General features: G+C 48.3%; 2 protein-coding genes across 11 annotated transcripts in view; both read left to right on the forward strand.

Moving 5' to 3' along the window:
- The window catches only part of exd3 (exonuclease 3'-5' domain containing 3), a 35,086-nt gene extending 23,981 nt beyond the window's left edge, over positions 1 to 11,105 (forward strand). For 3 of the 9 annotated variants that reach the window (XM_081702089.1, XM_035535436.2, XM_081702090.1), the window contains 2 exons: positions 9,638 to 9,704; positions 10,069 to 11,105. In XM_081702089.1, the coding sequence (XP_081558215.1) occupies positions 9,638 to 9,704; positions 10,069 to 10,409 (408 nt within the window). In that variant the 3' untranslated portion in view covers positions 10,410 to 11,105. The other 6 variants (XM_081702094.1, XM_081702091.1, XR_014118607.1 and 3 more) reach the window with 5 other exon arrangements.
- A 2,985-nt stretch (positions 11,106 to 14,090) lies between these two features.
- Positions 14,091 to 18,898, forward strand: nrarpa (NOTCH regulated ankyrin repeat protein a). Of its 2 annotated transcripts, XM_027007832.3 has the most exons (3): positions 14,091 to 15,044; positions 15,163 to 15,975; positions 17,520 to 18,898. In XM_027007832.3, exon 2 carries the CDS (start codon positions 15,618 to 15,620, stop codon positions 15,954 to 15,956), a length of 339 nt encoding a protein of 112 aa, XP_026863633.1. In that variant the 5' UTR covers positions 14,091 to 15,044; positions 15,163 to 15,617; the 3' UTR covers positions 15,957 to 15,975; positions 17,520 to 18,898. The 2 variants fall into 2 exon arrangements, with proteins under 2 accessions (XP_026863633.1, XP_081558859.1); XM_081702733.1 differs by having other exon boundaries at positions 14,099 to 15,044; positions 15,163 to 18,898.
- The last annotated feature ends 3,292 nt before the right edge of the window (positions 18,899 to 22,190 follow it).

Raw genomic sequence — 22,190 nt, forward strand, 5'->3', positions numbered from 1 at the left:
TCGCTGCCTACAGGACTTGTCTTGGAGCCAAATACTACAGGGCACCTACAGGAGTCCAAGACTCTGAGTCAATGAGTCCCTGAGTGTATGCTTTGACAGGTCAAGGTGATTTAGCAGTACGGAAGGGACTTGCACAGATTTAATGTTATGCCTGATATATTCACACTCAGACACACACACACACACACACACATAAAGTATGAGGCAGAGGAGTAGAAAGGAGTGGAGTGAGGGTGCTCTTCCTCTCGGCTCCTCTGCTGGAGGGCTAAGAGCTTTTGACAAGGAGCATTCCATCAGGGTGGTGATGTCATGAGAACTGGCCCCAGGCAGACAGGCTTTTGCTTATGTTCTCTAGAGAGCGCGAGAGAGAGAGAGCGAGAGTGTGTGTGAATAAGTTCACTGATGCATGGAGTGTGAGTGCGGGAGGGTGGGGTAGAAAAGGAAGGGTTACCATAGATCGCTTCCATGCTAACATGCACCTCTTTGAGATGAATGTCTGGAATGAATACGTTTCTTGCTGACACTGCGTGCGTGCGTGCGTGCGTTCTTTGACATCGGGGGTAGGAGATGTAATGTAGCCTCCAAGTTATCACAATATTTTAAGACTTTTTTTTTTCTTCCTGGTCATTTGTTTTGGCATATTCGGCACTTTAATAAATCATCCTCTCATGCAATAAGAACAGCAGCTGCAAGTAAGCACAGCAAGAGCCCAGTCATTTGGTGCAAATTATGGTGTTCATACCGTGTTCATAAGGTGTTTAACGTCTACAGTTCACACTGTTTAGTCCCTTTGTGCTGTTCGCTCCTCCAGTCTGAACAAACCTTAACAGCCCTGTGCGGCATCTTTATTTTAGTAGAATGGAAGATTGAGTCAGCTTATGCATTTAAAATACGAGTCACATAAAGCGAACACTAAGCTGGCCTGCTTTCCTGCAATAATGGAAAGTAACAGAAAACATTTTGGAACAGTCCTTCTCAGCAAACCACTCTGAGCTCCCCTATCATAACAAACACTGCAGGAAACCCTCTGGGAAGTAGTTAGCAGCTATTGGGCCATTTGCAAGGTAACTGCCATGAGCTTGCTGCAGTCATTAGTGGCTGTCTGTGTTTTAGGATCTCTCACTACTCCTGTATCGTTCTCTGTTTCTCCTTCTCTCTTCCTCCAGCTGAAGTGAAAGTGTGTTTGGATTGGCGCGTTTATGAGGCAAGTTCTTGCAAGGAGCGTGTGGGTTCATGATAGCAGTGTGAGGTGTGTGCCTGAGCATGTGTCATGAGTCTCTGTACTCTGAGAGGTACAGGGTGCATAGTCACATACTTCTCCTACAGCAAATCCCTGTGCTTCTCTCTCTCTCTCTCTCTCTCTCTCTCTCTCTCTCTTTCTTTCTTTCTTTCTTTCTCTCTCTCTCTCTCTCTCTCTCTCTCTCCCTTCCAAAGGCATGATAATATGGCAGCCCAACACCACTGTATCCAGCACTTTACAACTCCCTGGAGCTGTGTATAAATACATTATATGCATTAATTATTACACGTGGAAAATTCTGTTCATCTCAACAACTCTGTTCGTACTTTTTGGTAGCGGTGGAATTCTGCATGTTTGTGCTTTACTTCCCAGTACCAAACTTTGAAAAATTGTATTAGGTATATATTTCTGTTTGTGGTGGGTTCGGGTGATTTTGTTTGGTTTTTGTAGTGTGTGTGGGTTTTTGTGGTGTGTTTGGATGTGTGAGTACTTGGTTTTTGTGGGTTGGGGTCTGGAGTGTCGCTGCCCACAGGGAGTAGGGTCTGGAGTGTCGCTGCCCACAGGGAGTAGGGTCTGGAGTGTCGCTGCCCACAGGGAGTAGGGTCTGGAGTGTCGCTGCCCACAGGGAGTAGGGTCTGGAGTGTCGCTGCCCACAGGGAGTAGGGTCTGGAGTGTCGCTGCCCACAGGGAGTAGGGTCTGGAGTGTCGCTGCCCACAGGGAGTAGGGTCTGGAGTGTCGCTGCCCACAGGGAGTAGGGTCTGGAGTGTCGCTGCCCACAGGGAGTAGGGTCTGGAGTGTCGCTGCCCACAGGGAGTAGGGTCTGGAGTGTCGCTGCCCACAGGGAGTAGGGTCTGGAGTGTCGCTGCCCACAGGGAGTAGGGTCTGGAGTGTCGCTGCCCACAGGGAGTAGGGTCTGGAGTGTCGCTGCCCACAGGGAGTAGGGTCTGGAGTGTCGCTGCCCACAGGGAGTAGGGTCTGGAGTGTCGCTGCCCACAGGGAGTAGGGTCTGGAGTGTCGCTGCCCACAGGGAGTAGGGTCTGGAGTGTCGCTGCCCACAGGGAGTAGGGTCTGGAGTGTCGCTGCCCACAGGGAGTAGGGTCAGGTCTGCACGGTTCCACTCGGAGCACCATGCAGCTGCCACTGATGGGCTCAAAACCAGGCCATTGTGTAGCTGTGCCCAGTGTGTCTGTCTGAGAACTTTAAAAACAGGCCAGTGTGTAGCTGTGTTCAGTGTGGGGGTGACTGAGAACCAAAACACATGAACTCCAAGTGCTTGGATATGTTTTTGTCTGTGTGTGTGTGTCTGTGTGTGTTTCGTCGGGAGAACATCGATCCCCTGTGTTTGTTAGAGGAGGAGAATTGGGTCTGAGAGATGTATTTTGCTCGCACATGTTCACAAATACATTCATGCGTGTGTGCATGCATGTGTGCTTGTGTCTTGGTATGCATGCTCTTGTGTGTATCTTTGTATGCATGCTCGTGTGTGTGTGTGTGTGTGTGTGTGTGTGTGTGTGTGTGTGTGTGTGTGTCTTTGTATGCATGCTCTTGTGTGTGTGTCTTTGCAAGACAGAATCAATCTGTGTTGTGTGTATGTTCTCTTGTGCTTCAAATGTGCATGTTAGGGGCATATTACACCAATCAGATTACAGTAAAGATCAGCACAAATCATTGTGAATTTTGTGTGTATGTGTGAGAGCATTGGTTTGGGGAGCGGTTACGGGGTTAAGGAGGTGGTCAGCAGGGGCAGGCTTGTCTAATGCCACTCTGGTTGTGGCTGATGTTATCAGTGGTGAGGAGTGAGTCTGACCCAGCGCCAGGGAAGGGGCAAGTGCCCCCCCCCCCCCACTCCCTGCGGGACAGCCGAGGTGCGCACGCTCCAGGGTCAGCCTCTCTAGCCTGGGAAAGGCCTGGGATCAGGGGAGCCTGGCCTATTGAAATGCACAGGATAAAACTGGAATGGAAAATTAGGAAAGATGCACTCTATTTCCTCCTCTCTCTCTCTCTCTCTCTCTCTCTCTCTCTCCCTCTCCGTGTCTCTCGCCCTCTCTTCCGGATGGAGAAGTCGAGTTTCTCACAGGAACCGCACGACTGCACTTGTGGTGCTTACGCATGTGGACGAGGGAGAGGAGGACGACAAAGGTCAGCCACACAGCTTTCTCCTCCGTACTGGACACGGGAGCAGGGGCACGGCGCACAGGCGTAGGGTGCAGGGCGCGCGCACCAGGGCGTTGGGCCAGCCCCGCAGCTGCTGGCGAGCTTTCTTTACTGGCGAGGGCAGAGCAGTTCACTGCGCTGATCAGATCTAATCAGAGGCTTGCTGATCAATCACTCTGATGTCCTCCTGGCCCAAGCAGTAAGCACGTCCCACGTCACCCTTACCTGGGCCACCACCGCCTGTCCAGGCCTCTGTTAAGACCCCCCCCCCCCCCCCCCCCCGGGCCCGGAGACAGGAGACGGCCCTGCGTCCTTCCATCTCTGTTCCTGCCCCGCCAACCCGTCCCCGTTCTTTCCTGGGTCTATTTTGGTGAGGCGAGCCAAGCCGGACGGTTCCCACACAGTGGTTCCCATGGTTATCGCCGCGGAGATAGCGTCAGGGATGGTGGCGTTAGATGGTGGGCTGGGGGTGGGGGGGAGGAGCAGTTTGGAGCAGTTTGATGAGGGGCAAGTGAGACGGCTCTGTGCTGGGAGATAGGGATATCAGTGGAGACAAAGGGGGCCAAGAATAGAGGGAAAGAGTGAAAGGGAGGAGAGAGGAAAGAAGGAGAGAAAGAGTGAAAAATGCAAGTGAAAAAATCTACACATATATTAAGAAATGCACACACACACGTGCGCATATATATATATATATATATATATATATATATATATATGGTGTGTGTGTGTGTGTAGTAGTAAGAGAGCGAGATGTTTGTTCATATGCTGTTTATATGCGGTATATAAGGGATATTATGTAAATGACTGGAGATTAGGTCATATGGTCAGTGGTGTTGTGGATGGAGCAGTCGTATCTATAAGGGAAGAGAGCGAGAGTGAAGGATCTGCTGGTGGGGGCACCGAGTGAGGAGTGGATTCGGTTCCCACACTCATAATGACTGTGTCACAGGAGTCTGAAAGAACACTGCCTGGGCAATTCACTGGGGCCAGGGCGAGACGGCGGGAGGGAGGGAGAGCCTCGTGCACGGGAACGGGGGTTGTTATCGGTGGGCTCTGTGACACGGGAGCTCTCTCAGGCCGAGCCATTCTTTAGACTTCACCTCGCTGCGTTCACACCAGAGGTGAAACCTCCCCTCCCAAACACGCGCGCGCGCACACCACCCCATACGCTCCCGCTACTGTCTTTTTGTTCGTATCCTGTTTCCTCTTACCCTTTTTTGGTCCTTCTTTCACTCTTTTTTTTCTTTCTTTCTTTTTTTTTGGTGCTCTTCCTGCGGTCCTCTCGTTGCCATGGACGCCGTGATTGCGAGAGCTTTGATGTCGCTGCTTCTCTTCTCGACTCATCTCAGACACCATTAGCACTTAACCCCATGACCCCTCACCCGTCATTTCCTCTTTATCTTCCCTGCTTGGTCTGTGTATGTCTCTCTGTCTATATGTGATTTTTCTGTGTGGATAAACGTCTTGGCATTCAATCACACACTCGTTACTGCCCAAAATCTGCCATTGGTTCTGCTGTGCTCGGTGTGTGGGTGGCGCAGAGTTCTGCTGTGCTCGGTGTGTGGGTGGCGCAGAGTTCTGCTGTGCTCGGTGTGTGGGTGGCGCAGAGTTCTGCTGTGCTCGGTGTGTGGGTGGCGCAGAGTTCTGCTGTGCTCGGTGTGTGGGTGGCGCAGAGTTCTGCTGTGCTCGGTGTGTGGGTGGCGCAGAGTTCTGCTGTGCTCGGTGTGTGGGTGGCGCAGAGTTCTGCTGTGCTCGGTGTGTGGGTGGCGCAGAGTTCTGCTGTGCTCGGTGTGTGGGTGGCGCAGAGTTCTGCTGTGCTCGGTGTGTGGGTGGCGCAGAGTTCTGCTGTGCTCGGTGTGTGGGTGGCGCAGAGTTCTGCTGTGCTCGGTGTGTGGGTGGCGCAGAGTTCTGCTGTGCTCGGTGTGTGGGTGGCGCAGAGTTCTGCTGTGCTCGGTGTGTGGGTGGCGCAGAGTTCTGCTGTGCTCGGTGTGTGGGTGGCGCAGAGTTCTGCTGTGCTCGGTGTGTGGGTGGCGCAGAGTTCTGCTGTGCTCGGTGTGTGGGTGGCGCAGAGTTCTGCTGTGCTCGGTGTGTGGGTGGCGCAGAGTTCTGCTGTGCTCGGTGTGTGGGTGGCGCAGAGTTCTGCTGTGCTCGGTGTGTGGGTGGCGCAGAGTTCTGCTGCGCTCGGTGTGTGGGTGGCGCAGAGTTCTGCTGCGCTCGGTGTGTGGGTGGCGCAGAGTTCTGCTGCGCTCGGTCTGTGGGTGATGCAGAGTTCTGTGCTAGGTGTGTGTGACGCAGAGTTCTGCTGCGCTCGGTGTGTGGGTGGCGCACAGTTCTGCTGCGCTCGGTGTGTGGGTGGCGCACAGTTCTGCTACGCTCGGTGTGTGGGTGGCGCACAGTTCTGCTACGCTCGGGGTGTGGGTGGCGCACAGTTCTGCTGCGCTCGGCGTCTTGGCTGGAGCCTCTATCCTGCGGTGCAGGTGTTGCCGATGTTCTACTCTTTTCTCAGGCCTGAACTTGGCTTCCCTCTGTCAATATTTACAGTTAGGAATGAATCATTAAGCATTCCGACAGCATTCTCCAGATGCTCCGTGGCTGTGTGTGTTCAGGAGAGGAGTGACAAATCAAAAAGGGTCACAGTGAGAGGAAGGTATGCGGCAGTGCGGCCTCACGGTGGAATCTGGTAGCGCTCCCATGACAAGACACTGGGAAAAAGGACAGGATGATTGTCACGGTTAATTGGGCGTGACGGAACAGCTACACACAACAAGACAACCTACACACACACACACACACACACACACACACACACAGAGTCTCTCTTTCATTCTCTGTCGTGCTGTCCCGTGGTATTCCCGCAGTATTCCCATGGCTCCTCTAGCCAGCTGAGGGGTGCCCTGTACCCCCCTGAGCTTGGCCGTGATACGGGAAACATCAGAGCTGCCCTCCGCTCAGCCTATTTAACCCCAAACCAGCCAGTAACTTCTGCTCCCTGAGCACCAGGCTCGTCATCCTCAGCGCTGTAGCTAGCGGCTTCCTACACACACATCTGGAGCTCATTAGCATGACACCTGACACACACCACACACACACACACACACACACCCCGGATACATACACGGCACGCACGGCATACACGCAATGCATGCACGCAGACTCCCTTGCACAGGCGCTAATGACTGGGGCCTTCATTGTGTTTGCCCTTCTGCTGCTTGCTGCTTCAGTCTTGTGAGAGAGGGAGGGAGGGAGAGAGGGAGGGAGAGAGGGAGGGAGAGAGGGAGGGAGAGAGGGAGGGAGGGAGGGAGAGAGAGAGGGAGGGAGGGAGAGAGAGGGAGGGAGGGAGGGAAAGAAGGGGGGGGGGGTGAAAGGGTGAGCGAGAGCTCCCTTCTCTGGGCTGCCAGTAGTGAGTCTGTTGTCCCAGGCTTCAGGCTGCTCTGACGACCTTCCCTGAGGGGCCTGGTGTCAGTAGTGGAGGCTGGAAAAGCTCGCTGCTTGGGGCCCGGGGCCCAGCCACCGGCCCACACAAAGAACCCCCTCTCTGGCTGTGGTGGCCCTGCCGCTGCCCTGGGGCCCCGGCACACACCAGCCCCCTTCAGCAGCGCTGCCAGCAGACTCCTGACTTCGATCCACCCAGCGCGCCGCGCCTGACCGGCACCGTTCCTCTGTACAGCTGACCAGACCAGACCAGGCCACGGTAGGTCTGTGGTGTGGCCAGGCCAGGGTAGGTCTGTGGCCAGGCCAGACCAGGCCAGGGTAGGTCTGTGGCCAGGCCAGGCCAGGCCTGGGTAGGTCTGTGGCCAAGCCAGGCCAGGCCTGGGTAGGTCTGTGGCCAGGCCAGGGCAGGGTAGGTCTGCTGACTTCTAGATGGGTGACAGATATACTCACACTCTCTCTCGCTCTCTCTCTCACACACACAGACACAAACACTATTATCACTAACAGGGCTGTTAATGAAAACCACCTCGAGGCACTGGCAAGGCAGAGGGGAGGTCAACTCTGACCACTTTACTGCACGTAAATGAGTGCTCTGATTACACCCTGGCAAACAGTTGCTGGCAACTTTCTGCTTTCTAATGAGAATTTGCGCTTTTCCGCTAATAGGACTCTGTCATTTGCTTGGTGAAAGACCTCTTTTATAGCTCACTGTGCTTTCGTGCCAGAAATAAATTTCGTGCTTTATGTAAATTTTGGACAAACATGGATTAGGTTTTATAGTCATTGCTTGTCCATTTCTGCTCTGGAGCAAATGTAGAGGCTTAGCAGAGCAAGAAAACGCATTCTCTCTCTCTCTCTGTCTCTCTGTCTCTCTCTCTCTCTCTCTCTCTCTCTCTCTCTCTGTATTCCCACGCAAGTCGCTTACCTGCTTCTGCCTACGTTTGAATCAAAGCGCTCTCTCGCCATTGGGCAGCTGCCTGGTCACGTGACCCAGCCTCGGCGCAGTGTTGTCTCTGTGTGTAGACCAGGATTTTCCCATGGGAGCGGCAGAGAGAGAGAGAAAGAGAGAGAGAGAGAGGGCCAACGTCTGCATGTGAGTCAGAACGCCTGGTTTCCCTCGGTGCACCTCCCCCATCCCACCAGGCTCTCTCTCTATCTCACGCTGTCTCTCTCTTTCCTCAGAAAAGGCTCTGTTGACTGAGCTCTCATGTCTCAGTGTGGTGGTAAGGTCCGGAAGGCAACTGTGGCGATGTTTGAGAGTGTGTCCGAGACAGGGTTTAGTCCTGAGAGTCTAGTGACTGTCAGGTCTTTTGAAAAAACATTAGAACACATCATCTCTGAGATGACTAACCTTTTTTTTTATTTTTTATTTTTTTTTTTTTACTTTTTTACTGTCTGCCTCCTATTTAGATAATATTCAGTTTAGTTTTTATGTAATTTCTGAGTTGGTTCTTTTTTCAAGGTTCAATTTTACAAGGAGATCAATTTGGAGTGTGAGGGCAGGACCAGTCTAGCACTGCACCTCTGAGCCCTGGGTCAGACACTTCTATCATGCCATGACCCTCTGCCTGGCTCGTGGGGGGGGGGGGGTCTAGCTTGCGTGCGTGGTTCTCAAGACAAACACATAAAGGGTGGAAGAAACGACAGTTCTGGGATAAGCTCTCTGAGTTGCCTGAGCAGGTTTTGACTTGCTCTGGCATGGGAAACTCAGGAGTTGGGTAAATAGTTGCCGGTATTTTCACTGCACTGCCACCGCTCTGTCTGTGTGTGTGTCTGTGTTTGAGTGTCTGTGTGTGTGTGTGTGTGTGTGAGGGAGAGAGAGAGAGATGGAGAGAGTTTGAGTGAGTGAGCATTTGAGGTGGAATTGTGAGAGCGTGAGAATGAGCACCAAGAGGTTGCAAAGGGCACCTGTGTGACACACACATACACACACACACACACACACACACACAAACACACACACACACGTGCCTGGATCTTTTCATGCCACCTTAAAGGACACCTGTATCAGTCTCATACACACACACACACACACACACACACACACGTGTTCCTGGAACCTTTCCTGCCACCTTAAAGGACACCTGTGTCAGTCTCTCACACACACACACACACACACACACGTGCCTGGAACTTTTCATGCCACCTTAAGGCACACCTCTCTCTCTCTCTGCTCTCTGTCTGTATTATATTCCAGGTGACTGAAATATAAATAGCAGCTCTGATGTCTCAACAGTGAACAGCATATTCAGAGTGACTGTGTGTGTGTGTGGCGGGGGGGGCATCAGACGTGTCAACGAGGCTTTTAGGAGTCGAGTGTTGTTTGGAGGGGCAGGGGTCCCTCTCCCACTGGGGCCTGCCATCGTGAAGAGAACAACGCAGACGACACAAAAGCCACACAGGGGTGTGAACTTCACACAGACCACACTCATGCCTGCCCTTGCACCCATGTGTGTGTGTGTGTGTGTGTGTGTGTGTGTGTGTGTGTGTGTGTGTGTGTGTGTGCGCGTGCGCACGCTTTACAGCACCATGAATGTGTGATCTGACTCAGGTTCACAGATTGAGCCTCCCAAGTCTTCCGTTCGGCTGCTCTGTACGAACTCCAGCACTAGTGAATGTTAGTTATTAGGTGGGTTTGTGTTGGTTTCCACGCTGCTTAGATAGCACTCCATCTGTCAAACATGTGCCTCGTTAGACTCGGGCTGTTTCAAATGTACCACCGCTGAAGTGTAAAGCGACCATGTCTTTTCCTGCAGCACACTGTGACCTTTTCCTTATCCTTATGGCTGTTTGTTTGTTGTTATGTTTAGGCATGCAATAATGCTGAATACTTGAAGGTGACTCGGGAAGACATGACTCAGATGATGAGTGAGAGAGGTCAGTTAACCAGACACGGGCTTCATGCTAATGACCCCGGAAACACTTCTGTTATGATCTGGCTGTTCATCTGGTCAACCGCGATTGTACTTCCTCTTCTTTAAACAGTTTTCTGTGTTTGCAAAAGCATTTCCCTCTCACTGGCTCCTCCCTTACTCACTCTTGCTTTCTCTCATTCTTTCTCTCTGTCTTTCCCTCACTCTCCCTCTTTCTCCCTCTCTGTCACTAGCATTTTACTGCCTCGCCGAATCGAAACATTAGAACACGACCTTCAACACTTCCTTATGCAGAGCAGCTAAACACTTGTTTCCACCCCTCTGCTCATTTGAGACTTTTAAATACAGTACGCTGTCTCTGCATACAGGTCTGCTACAGCAAACGGCCCCCAAGCAGGACAACTGGGACCTGCAGTGTGACACTCAGGTGACCCCCAACAGGTGGAGGCCCTCGGAGGGCCCGGAGTTCCGCCCTCGCTGCCGCTGGGCCCCGCCCTCTGCTCTGGACCCCCGCACCTGGACGATCCGTGGAGAGGTCCCGGTGCAGTTGGAGACTGTCCCCCCAGGCCTGCTCCCTCGTATCCCAGAGTACTTTATCTGCACAGGCTGTGGGAAGGTGTTCTGGGAGGGGACCCATTTTGACCGGGTGCTGTCCCAGTTCCAGGACGTGCTGCACGTGTCAAACGGGGACCCGTCTGGTCTGCCTTGAGCTTTCGGGGTTGGGCGTGGGGGAGGCTAAAGGGGTCTCCGTGTCCACACAGTCTGGCTCTTTTTTAAGCACATTTTGAATCATTCTCTCCTTACCAGTTCCGAAATAAACACACAGTTGTTGTTAGTTCGTGTGGGGCAGAAGAGACACACTAAACAATTTACATGTGGCGTGGTCTTGTGAGCATCCAGTAGCTCTCATACCTTTTTATTTTAGGAAATTATTTCTCGAATTTTTTTAAATCATTTGTTGCACCACATTTTACCTACTCCTTGTGCAAATAAATGATCAGCCAGTTAAGTCAGTGAAGATCCATTTCCCTGTCATTGTGCTGACCTGGTTCCCTGCGGTGTCGATGCTGGGTCTGTCCAGAGCAGAACTGGGACATCAGAACTTTTACGAGTGATGGAGAATGAAACCACACCAGAATGGAGTAACTAAATATGGTGTAGTCATCAAATGCCTTTTTTCTTTTTTTCTTTTTTTTACAAAATGTAATCAAGAAATATACACTGCCAAGCAAGTTTGGTGATGGCTAACTTTCAAGAAGTTTTTTAAAAGTGAGCCTGTTTTATTGTGTCTGTTTGCAGTGTCTTTATCTAACCAGATTTAATTTGTGGAACACTATTACCCTTATATGTATAAATATCTGTGACAATATTTTAACAAAAACAATTAAAGTACATGTTCATCCAACCTGCTGTTCACGTCATCGTCAACAGACAGTTGCTTTTTACAGACATTCCTTAGATGGTCAAAGGATTTTAAGTGTGCTCTTTTATTTATAGTTGAAAAAGATAAATCATTATTTACCCCCAATTTGACTCTGCATTCCAATAAAGAGTAATGCAAAATATATCCCAAGTATTAATGAGTCACCTATTTTTAATATAAAAATTATTTTGGGGTCAAACCCAAACAGCTCTAGAGAGTAGCTGGCCCGGTCTCGGGGTAAGACACCAAAAAATCCACTTTTACTCTAATGGGTCCTGCTCTGCTCTCTCCTGCACAGGTTAGACCAGAACAGAATATTCCATTCATATCAGTTTACAGGGTAATTTATTGTAAGGTAGTTTATACAATAAAACGAAAAAATGTTCTCTGTACAGAAATTAGATATTTAATACAATCTATATTAATAAGTATTTTTAGACTATTTAGCTATTGATTTATCTCTTTATTCCACAGACTGAATTTGTGTAAGCAATAACTTCTTGTTGCACTGAAAGGGGCATTCAAAATCATCTGCTTCCCATGCAGATAACTCTGAACGTTGGTGGTGTAAACCTTATGTCATGTCAGCAAATCACATGTACTTCTTTTTTGACAGGACAGAAAAAGCAAAAATCTAAGTTTAATGTCGATTTGTGTTAACAATTACATAAAAGTTGTAAATGTCCAAAGGCAGTCCAGCTGAACTGAATCCAAACAGGCATTTGGCTTAAGTCTTGCCAGGGTGTTTTGCAAGCTTCAAAACAGGATGGGCTGCATAGATTCCTTCACACCGCGCGCGTGCGTTTGTGCGTGCGCGCGTTCGCGCGCGCGCGCCAGCAGAGCCTCCTGCATATGCTTTTCCATAAATCCGCGTGGACCGAACACAAATATCAATGTATTTACTGAAACTGTATCACAGGGACCACGTTTGCGTTTGCTTTAAATAATCTTGTGTTCCTGCGCCTGTCGACTTACAGCGGGAGCTACCTAGCCCGCGCTACACACTAGCCTGGCTTTTCTGCGGCGCTGTTATTCGATCCTCGTTCTTTCTTTGCTGGGAAGAAAAGCTCGCCTCTTTCCCACGCTCTCGCAACACGTGGTACCGGGACTGAATCGGGCTCCGCAGGCCCGCCCTGCTCTGATACGTCGCGTTAGCTCCGCCCACCCCCTCTTCGCGCCCGCCCCTTTCTCTCGTACTCGTCTAGTTCAGGCGCCAAAAGCCGTCGGGCATGCTGGTTTATCTTTAAAACGATTTCTCCGTTTGCCCGAGATCTGGAGAAATCTCTCCACAAAAAAAAATAATAATAAATAATAAATAAATAACACATCTAAACTAAATTTACGTTCTGCCAACTGCATTTTAGCAGCTTCTCCGTGTGATCGGTATATATTCTGTTGAGGTTTAACGCACTAAGTAGTTCATACATTTTTAATGAAGCAATGTTTCCAGTACAAATAACGGACACAACAGCTGTTCGATGAAGCTTATCCGCCTGTGCTGAATTTTTAATTTTCGGTGGTTGTTGACTGGCGTCCTCCACGCCTGCCGCGCGACCTCTCTTCGGTGTCTAGGGAATGCGACTCTGCGACTCAGCGCAATATAAGACTTCTAAGCGTATATAGACTGCATTTCTGTTGGTCCGTCCTACTGTAACATGTTGTACAAATTAATTCCCCATGAAGTGTACGGGCTGTTGTTTCTCGCCTTGGACAGTGCAAGTGTGCGACAAACACGAGTCTGGTCCCGTAGGCCTACCGGGTGGGCGTGGGGGGGGGGTGCCTCCGTAAGAGGGATAGCTTGCTGTAGACGTTGCTCCCTCCTATGGCCGCGCATACAGGGCTAGGCCTATCTGATTAGCGGACACAAGCTTTAACCCTTGCCTGGCAGGTCTAGATGGCTTCTGTGAGGCGCACGAACACTTCTCGCCAAGGCGCGCATTATCTCAGTTCAGAAGAGACTAAGAATATGATAGTATGGGCCAGAAAAACAGCCGCGGTGACAAGTCAAGTAGCTCACATGTGACATATATTTTGATGACATGTTCGAAGAGTGACAGCGTTGCCCATTCGTTAAATTCCCTAATTATAATCACTTATCCAATAATAGGCCTAGATTTAACGTGTGGCATATAACAAAGTCCCTCACGTGTCACAATGCAGTAAGACAAGGTTTATGTAAGATATGTTTAAAAACAATAAACCCTTACTAAAATGGTAAAATAAAACAATTCCCCATAAAGGTTTCTTTATAGACTAATTTTAACTGAATGTCTAGTTTTTGACCTAACTCTAGAAACCGCTCAATGAGAGCTCGCATTCTTTACTTTATCAGCAGGCACGCTTCTTGAACAAAATAATTTTAAAAAACTATAGGTGGTGACTTTCTCACAAGGTTTGTCTATCTTTGCAAAACGTACCATGTAGGCCTAACTAGAGAGAATGTGATTCTTGGATGGGATCTTTGTTCACACGTGCATCCAGTTTAAATTTTGAGCGAGATGGGATTTGCCCTTTGGTTAATAGCTGAACTTTTAGAACAAACGGTAGGCAGCGCAGCTTTTCTAGTTGAGGTTTTACAGCTCGAACAACCTAATGAAGCAGGAAGCAAAAGCCCGATTTTACTGTGGGAAACTCTCAGCGTGCGAAGGTAGATGCGGTTTTCAGTGTGATATTGGCTTGCTTTTATCCGAGCTTTGAAGACCGTGCGCAAAACGGAGCAAACGGCTCCGCAGCACGCGGCGTGTGTGGCTTTCCACGCCAAACTGCGGCGCGTGAGGAAAGGCGAGAGCTCAGCGCTGAATTGCAGCCGTCCGGTTCCCACGGTACAAGCACCGTGTGTGTCACGCGGACCGCGGTGCGCACCTCTTTTCGATTGCACAGGAAGTCGTGCAGGCTTTGTTGTTGAAGTTCCATTGCCTGTGACTGCTGGGAAGACTGCTGTTCTAGCAAGAAAGCTGTATTATCAAGTGAAACGAGTTTAGTTTTTTTTTTTTTATGTCTACAAATAACGTTTGAAGTCATTACCGTTTCGTGTAACAGGTAGGAGACCGACGTAATGAAAAATTTTGAATACCTTCTCAGATTTGGTTCCACTAAACTGTGCGACTTTACATGAGTTGTCTAGAAGAAATACAACTCACAATGCATTTTGCAAAATGTGTTGCCCGTACTACTATATATCATTAATGACAAAGGTGGACGTGGAGCGAGATTTAACGTAGTGGCCAAATGTTCACCATTTCTGTTGGTCAAGGTACTGTAGGGGACCAAGCTTTGTGTGCAGAAATGAACAGACGGTCAAGGAAATTGGTCAAGGAAATTAAGGAGCTGAGTATTTGATAAACAACAACCACAAGCCTATTACAATACCTATTACGGAGTGTTAACGTATTGCCCTTGATTAGGTAACGGGATTCTTATTAGCCTGTCTGATGCATACATGCGATTAAACAAACATTATGCTTTGATCGTTTACCCCTTTATAATCCGGACAAGGCATGAAGACATTGAATATGACCTTACATGAACATGATGGTTCCAACACACTAACTATGTAAATCATAGTCACGCTTTTTCTTGGACGCGTAAAGTGTCTTTCGAGGGAAGAGGGAGCGCATTAGCGCTTAGGCGCTCGTTTATCGTGGGAATTTCTGGCCACGCCCCTGGCCACGCCTCTATATTCCGTTTCACGTTTAGGCCCTTCCCTAAGCCAAGCCTTCAGCCTATTAGCTGCGCACAGCCCCTCCTATTCGCCGACGCTTCATTCTGTGGCAGCTCATTGTTATGCAAAACAGTCAATCTAAAATATAGCCCCGGCGCGCGCAGCTCCGGGCAGAAATTCACAGGGACCGCTCGAGGGAGAGTCGTCGACGGGGCAAGTGGGAAGTTTCTTGAGTCACCACGACTCGTCCAAACTTACAGGCAAGTGGCAATTTTGTGTGAAGAGAATAAACCCTTCTTACAGAACGTTTAGCACCGTTTTACGTGGAAATGCAGATGCGTTCGGTGTTATTACGAAGAATCTTTTTCTCTCTCTTAGCAGTCACCCTTGCAAGGTAAAGCGGCTCCGAGCGTATTCGGGAGGGGAGGCCAGGAAGAAAAGGGTGACAGTGAGACGAGGACCCTTCCGAGTTTAACGGCCACTCAAAGTTCGGAGATACTGCTGCTGAAATACCTCCTCGAACGTGAAGTCGTTGCTTCTGCCATAACTGGTGCTGCTATTGAAAAGGAGCGGGAGACTACGTCTGATGTGGATCAACGAAACCCTCCTTAGGTATTTGGATTCAGCCATTAATTCAATTTGCACACCAAGTGTGTCGTTTATTTTCTGTCCTTTGTGGGATACATAGTCGTCGCATTTCTGTAGTCTCCTTCGAGCGCCCGAATGCATGTAGACTAGTTTGACCCCGCAGTGGTCTAAGCCCGCGCTACGTCCCGAGACTCAAACGGCGGTGGTCACAGCGCAGTAGGAGCAGCCCGAATCCCATCGGAACCATGAGCCAGGCGGATATATCAACCTGCTCCGCGCCTCAGAGAGTATTCCAAGAGGCGGTGAAGAAAGGCAACACTAAAGAACTCCATTCACTGCTACAGAACATGACAAACTGCGAATTCAACGTCAACTCTTTCGGGCCAGAGGGACAGACGGCGTTGCATCAGTCGGTCATAGACGGAAATCTAGAACTTGTTAAACTGCTGGTGAAGTTCGGTGCAGACATTCGACTGGCCAACAGGGAAGGTTGGAGTGCGCTACACATCGCGGCTTTTGGAGGACACCAAGACATTGTCTTATACCTCATCACCAAGGCCAAGTACTCCTCTGGCGCCAGGTGATGCGCCTTTCCCCTGCCAGGTAATCGCGGAAAGGCAGGATCTTCTTAAACCTGCGTTTCAGTGGTTTTTTTTTCATTGCTCCGCCAAATTAAGAGACGATGGCAAGTTCCCTTATACCTAAAACCAAACTGGGTGGGTGGGGGTGGGGGGATAGCCTTTAACTGACTCATAAGGAGTGATACATGGAGACGTGATCATTTTTGATATACATCATGAAAATGACATTATATATATATATATATATATATATATATATATATATATATATATATATATATATATATCTGCGTTGGTACTAAAGCTTTTCCCCTGTGTGATTGTAAAACATCGGAGTGGGACTCTGGCCTTTGTGAATTAAAGGGGGCAGAAGCTTTTGCGTTCAGCAGAAGAAGTGCTCGTGCTATATCTGAAACGTGCTTTACAGGGGCAGTGAAGGCTTGATTTGTTCAGCTGTTCACTGTTCTGACCATTACAGAAATATATTGAGGGGAAAAAAGATGGCACTTGAAGCTGAATGCTGGAATATTTGAAAGGGAAAAAGTTAGCTCTAGAATGAAGGCCATCACTGATTTGGCGAAACACTGTTTTAAAGAACCTTAAATGTGTTTTTCAGCAATCAAATCATTCGGCGTGTTTCAAAAAGCGTCATTATAGCCAGTGCTTTTTCAAACTATGTAATCATAAATAACAACACCTGAGTTAATGTTGTTCAGTACTGTACGCGATAGCTTTACTGTGTTCTTTTATAAGTAGTCAGATGCGTCCGGCGTTCACCTAGCAGATTGCATAGCCTTGCACGAGCTGTCGGGCCAGCGCGAGCGTCGTGCACGGCTAATGTGTTACTAAAACCGCTGCTTTCGCTTTTTATCAAAAACGTCAGGAAAGTCGCATTTTGAATACACTTTATAATCTTCTCTCAGTATTTTTTTTTTCTTATTAACACCCTGGTCATCACTGTGAATGCAGGCTGGGTTTTTTTTATTTATGAAGGTACATTGAAATGATACATTTAAATTATGTTGTGGTTATTTTTAATAGACTAAAATCTATAGCCTAGGGTATACTAAGCTGCTTCCGATTCACAGTAGCCTACACGCCAAACGTCCCGTGTGGAGATTCCGCGAGCCATCGCGTTCTCTCTCGTGCATATTGCTCTCATTCCCACGCCTTTCCTTACTGTGCGTCTGCATCTGTGTCAGCTACCTCGACTTTAAAGTATTCCATACGTTTTTAGCCTACTGATTCGACTCTGCTCACAGTCTCCTTCCATTTCCGAACATTTCCACAAGGAGCCTTTAAAAAAATATTGGCAATCAAAACTTTAGGACGCCAGAGTGTAGGTTTTCGTAAACTATTTTTGTAATAAAATTGATATCGATCCACTGTCATCGTGATTCTCTCAGTCTTCACTCGGGACAGTTTCCAACAACCAAAATTAGATCTACTGTTTCATCAGAACGTGGTAATATATAATTTTCCTTTGCAAAGCATGGTAGACACGTTATAAATGTCTCAGCTGAACGCTTAATTGTGTGTTTCCATGTTTTGTTTCTTTTTATTTAGTAAAAAGTGGACTATCGCGTGACTATGAATGCAGGGAGTTTTGTTGCACAAAATATGCGGAGCCTTGTATGCCCCCTAGTGCCTGTCCGGGTAACTGCAGGAGCTGAGGCCTAAGAAGAGTTACTACTGAGCAGGACTATTAACGGTTTATTGATAAGACTGTTCTGTTGCATGACTGTTGCAGGGAAAAACAATCTTCAGATTTGTTAAAATAACCTGCTTTTGAGAGTCATGACACCCTGACGTTTGTTCCTATGCTGCTTTTATGTAAGTTTATTTTTGGTGGGTTTTTTTAGTTTTTTTTTTTTAAACAATAGCCAACAGTGAGTGAAAGAGGGCAAATATCAGTTCAGAGTAACATAAATGTTTATAAAAGTCTCCTGAATGCAGTGTGTGTGTGTGTGTGTGTGTGCGCGTATGCTTGAATGCCAGAGACAGAGAGACAGATTGTATGTGTATATGCATGTATGACAACAGATCATTCAAATCTGTGTGCGTAAAGGAAAGAGAAATGTTGCATGCACTCCACTGTTTAACTGGTTATCGTTTGTCTAGTCCTTGATAAGCCCTGGTTAGACTAAGAATTCTTTATACCTGGAGTTACAAAAGAGATGTTTTCCACCATCAGTTATAAACCTAATATGCATTGCATGTCTTAAACTTGATATTTTTACTCTTTAAAAACATTTTGCACTGATGACTGTTGTTAATTTGTTGGCTTCATGTCAACATTTTATTTTTTTCTAAATAGAAAAAAGGAACACAACAAAATATTATTGTATAAAAAACTCCAGGTTCTGTTGTCTGTTTTGTGTGTGTTACTTTGTATAACATTGTGTTTGCAAAGAGACCTCTATCTCTTGCTTGGGTGTGTGTGTGTGTGTGTGTGTGTGTGTGTGTGTGTGTGTGTGTGTGTGTGTGTGTGTGTGTGTGTGTGTGTGTGTGTAAAAATGTTGAAATCACAGGGCGCTTCTCTGAAGAGCTCTCCTTATGTTAAGAAAGGGGAATAATAAATTTGATGGTAAGAGCAGTGTAAGAAAAAAAAATTGCACACTGTATGGTTGTTTTTCTCCATTCTGTCATAACATTTATGGCGTGAGGGGTGAAGCAGCTTGCTAAGTGTAACAGAATGACTAGATTGCTGTTTCTTTTTTTCTTTTTGTGGACCAAGTTGTTTTGTCTTGTGCCTCCAGTGAACAGAGTTTTCAGTTTTGAGTGACATGAATGTTTTGTGCTGGTTTTAGCTTTTCTTTTCATTTGTGTGTTTGTTTTCTTTTTGAACGTTTGTAACACTGTGATTTGTGTGTGGTCAGATGACAGAGTGCTGTAATATGTTTTGTACATTTGTGTACAAGCCAGTAAAGAAATCATTAAACTTTCTCCAGTGAGTATTTGGTGATTAACTCTGTAAGTCCCCTACACTTTCCCTCTTTCTCTCTCTCTCTCCCTCTCTCTCTCTCTCTCTCCACTCCGTGCCAGCCAGACTCTGTCCGCATTCTGTCTCTCCTTTTGTCATTCATTTGGCCTTTCATATACTGCATAAAAGAGAGCAGGGAGTTGTGGGTAATTTGGTTTTAAAAACAGATACTCTTCCTTGTGTGTGTGTGTGTGTGGTTTTATGTTAACTGTGACATACCCTTCCTTGTGTGTGTGTGTGTGTGTGTGTGTGTGTGTGTGTGTGTGTGTGGTTTTATGTTAACTACTTCTTGTCTATTACCACATCGCTACAGGGCTTCTCAAGCACACATCCCTTACCTCCCGTCCCATTTCGCATACATGTTCTCGCTTTCTCGGCCGCCCGTTCCGCAACCTCCACGTTTCACGTGGACTCCTCTCTCCCTCATATGAGGGAGCCGTGCGGAGCTCTGGCTCATGTTCCGTAAACGCAAAGCATCACAGCCACGTGCTGGAACGCTGAGAGTCCCCCAGATGATCACTGAATCTTGTAGGTGAACAGTTAGGGACCAGCTGCTGCCGTGTGGAGCATGCACGAGCCGTCCTGCTCAGCGCTGTTGCGTACAGGGTGCATGAGCCATCCAGTGTGCCCGGTGCTGACGTGTAAGAACCTCAGCCACACTGATGTGGTCCGAAAAGCCCACAGTGTGAGATTGGCATTTGTGAGCTGCATTTGTGTTGTTGTACGCTGAGCAGTCTTGTGGTCAGGTGAGCATTTTAAAACAGTGTGTACCTTTTATATGCAGCCTTGTAGCCTCACACTTGCTGTGGCTGAACAGAAGACTGGGCAGGTATATGTAGCTCCCAGCATGCATCTGAGGCAAAACCACCTCCTCAGACTGCCCCCCCCCCCCCGCCCCCGAGCTACAGCAGGATGTTATTGTTGAGTTGGAGTTCCATTGTCCGGCGGTTGGGTTGGCTGCCTTCCCAGAGTGCAACAGAGAGGCCCCTAATAGATCCTTCATGTGCCTCAGCCCTGACGTTCAGCGGAGCAGGAATTTGGAAATGATTTTAGCAGAGAAGTCTCTCTTCACCTCCCCCCGCATCAAAGAGAGTGAGACGGGGACATTTTTAAATTTGGACCAGTGTGAAAGAGATTCTTGTCAATGAATATTTCAGTGAATTTGGTGTAGAGAGAGAGAAAGAGACAGAGTGAGAGTGTGTGAGAGACAGTGTGTGTGAGAGAGAGAGAAACGACGGGAACGTCTGGTTTCTGGTCTCGGCGAGGCGGCCGTATGTGTTCACGCGGTCCAGTTTCCTCCTGTAAGCGGTTTGCTGCTGTGTGCTGATCTGCACGGGACTATGGGCACTGCAGGTGCGTGTGATGAAGAAGCAACCATTTCTGATAGAGTGCACAGAAGTGAGTGAACTTGACTGCAGCTTCAGTAAAAACACATACGCATGTACATGTGCGCGCGCACAGGCGTGCGCATGTGTTCTAACTGAAACTATGCACACACACAGGCGCGCACACGCATGCACACAGTTGCACCTCTGACATCCTGCTGATTTGACACTTTTTTCAGCCTGAGCATGCTAAACATCTCACATCAAAGAGAGAGAGAGAGAGATAGATCGATCGATAGATAGATAGACAGACAGACAGACAGACAGACAGACAGACAGACAGACAGACAGATAGATAGATAGATAGATAGATAGATAGGAGACAGGAGGCCAGTCTTGCCTTGCCCTTCTCTCCTGTCTTTCACTTCATTCTGCTCCATCACTCCATTCTGCCACTTCCCTCCCTCCATTCCTCTTCCTCTCCTCTTTTGTCCAACCCACTGTGGGCAAACAGCCACACCCACACCCACACACACACACACTCACATATACGCACATACACACACACACACTCTCTCTCTCCTTTCCATTCAGCTCCCGGACAGCCCCCTCCTTGCCTACCCCTCCCAAATGCACACACACGTTCACCCTCACACACCCCCCCCAACACATACCCACAAGCCTGTCTCAACCCCACACTAAGCAGCTCCTAATTACCCAATGATGGAATGAGAGGGAGGTGGAGCTAATTACCCAGTGATGGGGGGGAATGAGGGGGAGGCGGAGCTAATTACCCAGTGATGGAATGAGAGGGAGGCGGAGCTAATTACCCAGTGATGGGGGGGAATGAGGGGGAGGCGGAGCTAATTACCCAGTGATGGGGGAATGAGGGGGAGGCGGAGCTAATTACCCAGTGGTGGGGCAATGAGAGGGGGAGGCGATGGGTGGATTCTACTTCCTTATTTCCATATCATAAAAATGGCAGAACACAGAGGTGAGTGTTTACAAAAAGATTCCGGCTTCTATCACTCACACACACACACACACACACACACACACACACACACACAGCTAGCTCAGGGTTGACTGTTGAGAGTAGGATTTCTCAAGCCACCTGGGTAAAATACCACAGTGTGTGTCTGTGTGTGATCAATCACATTGTGATACCCATGATCATGTAGTGGGGTGTTGTGGTGTATTGTGGTATGCTTTGGCGTGTTGTGGTGTGTTATGGTACATTGTGGTGCGTTGTGGTGCGTCATGGTGCGTCGTGGTATGTTGTGTGTTATGGTGTGTTGTGGTATGTTGTGGTGTGTTGTGGTGTGTTATGGTGCGTTGTGGTATGTTGTGTGGTGCGTTGTGGTGTGTTGTGTTGTGGTGTGTTATGATGCGTTGTAGTGTGTTAATGGTGGATTGTGGTATGTTGTGGTGCGTTGTGGTATATTGTGTTGTGGATTGTGGTATGTTGTGGTGTGTTATGGTGCACTGTGTTGGTGTTGCGTTGTTGTGCATTGTGGTGTGTTGTGTGTTATGGTGCATTGTGGCATGTGGTGGTGCATTGGGGTGGATTGTGGTATGTTTTGGTATGTTGCGGTGCGTTGTGGTATTGTGTTGTGTTGGATTGTGGTATGTTGTGGTGTGTTATGGTGTATTGTCTTATGTTGTGGTGTGTTATGATGCATTGTGGTATATTGTGGTATGTTGTGGTGCATTGTGATGGATTGTGGTATGCTGTGGTGCATTGTGGTGTGTCATGGTGACACATGCCTGACCAGCATCATGCCATCATGCCACACCATGAAAACCATCAGTATGCAGATTCTAGCCAACAACAGGACGTCTCAAATTTGTTTTCTAATAAAAAAGCCCCACCAGTGCAGTGTTGGAGAGTGATGGACTAATGCATACTGGAGTGATGGACTTATACAT

This window comes from Electrophorus electricus, chromosome 19 (assembly GCF_041902795.1).
Source record: "Electrophorus electricus isolate QZ-2024a chromosome 19, ASM4190279v1, whole genome shotgun sequence".
NCBI classification, from domain to species: domain Eukaryota; kingdom Metazoa; phylum Chordata; class Actinopteri; order Gymnotiformes; family Gymnotidae; genus Electrophorus; species Electrophorus electricus.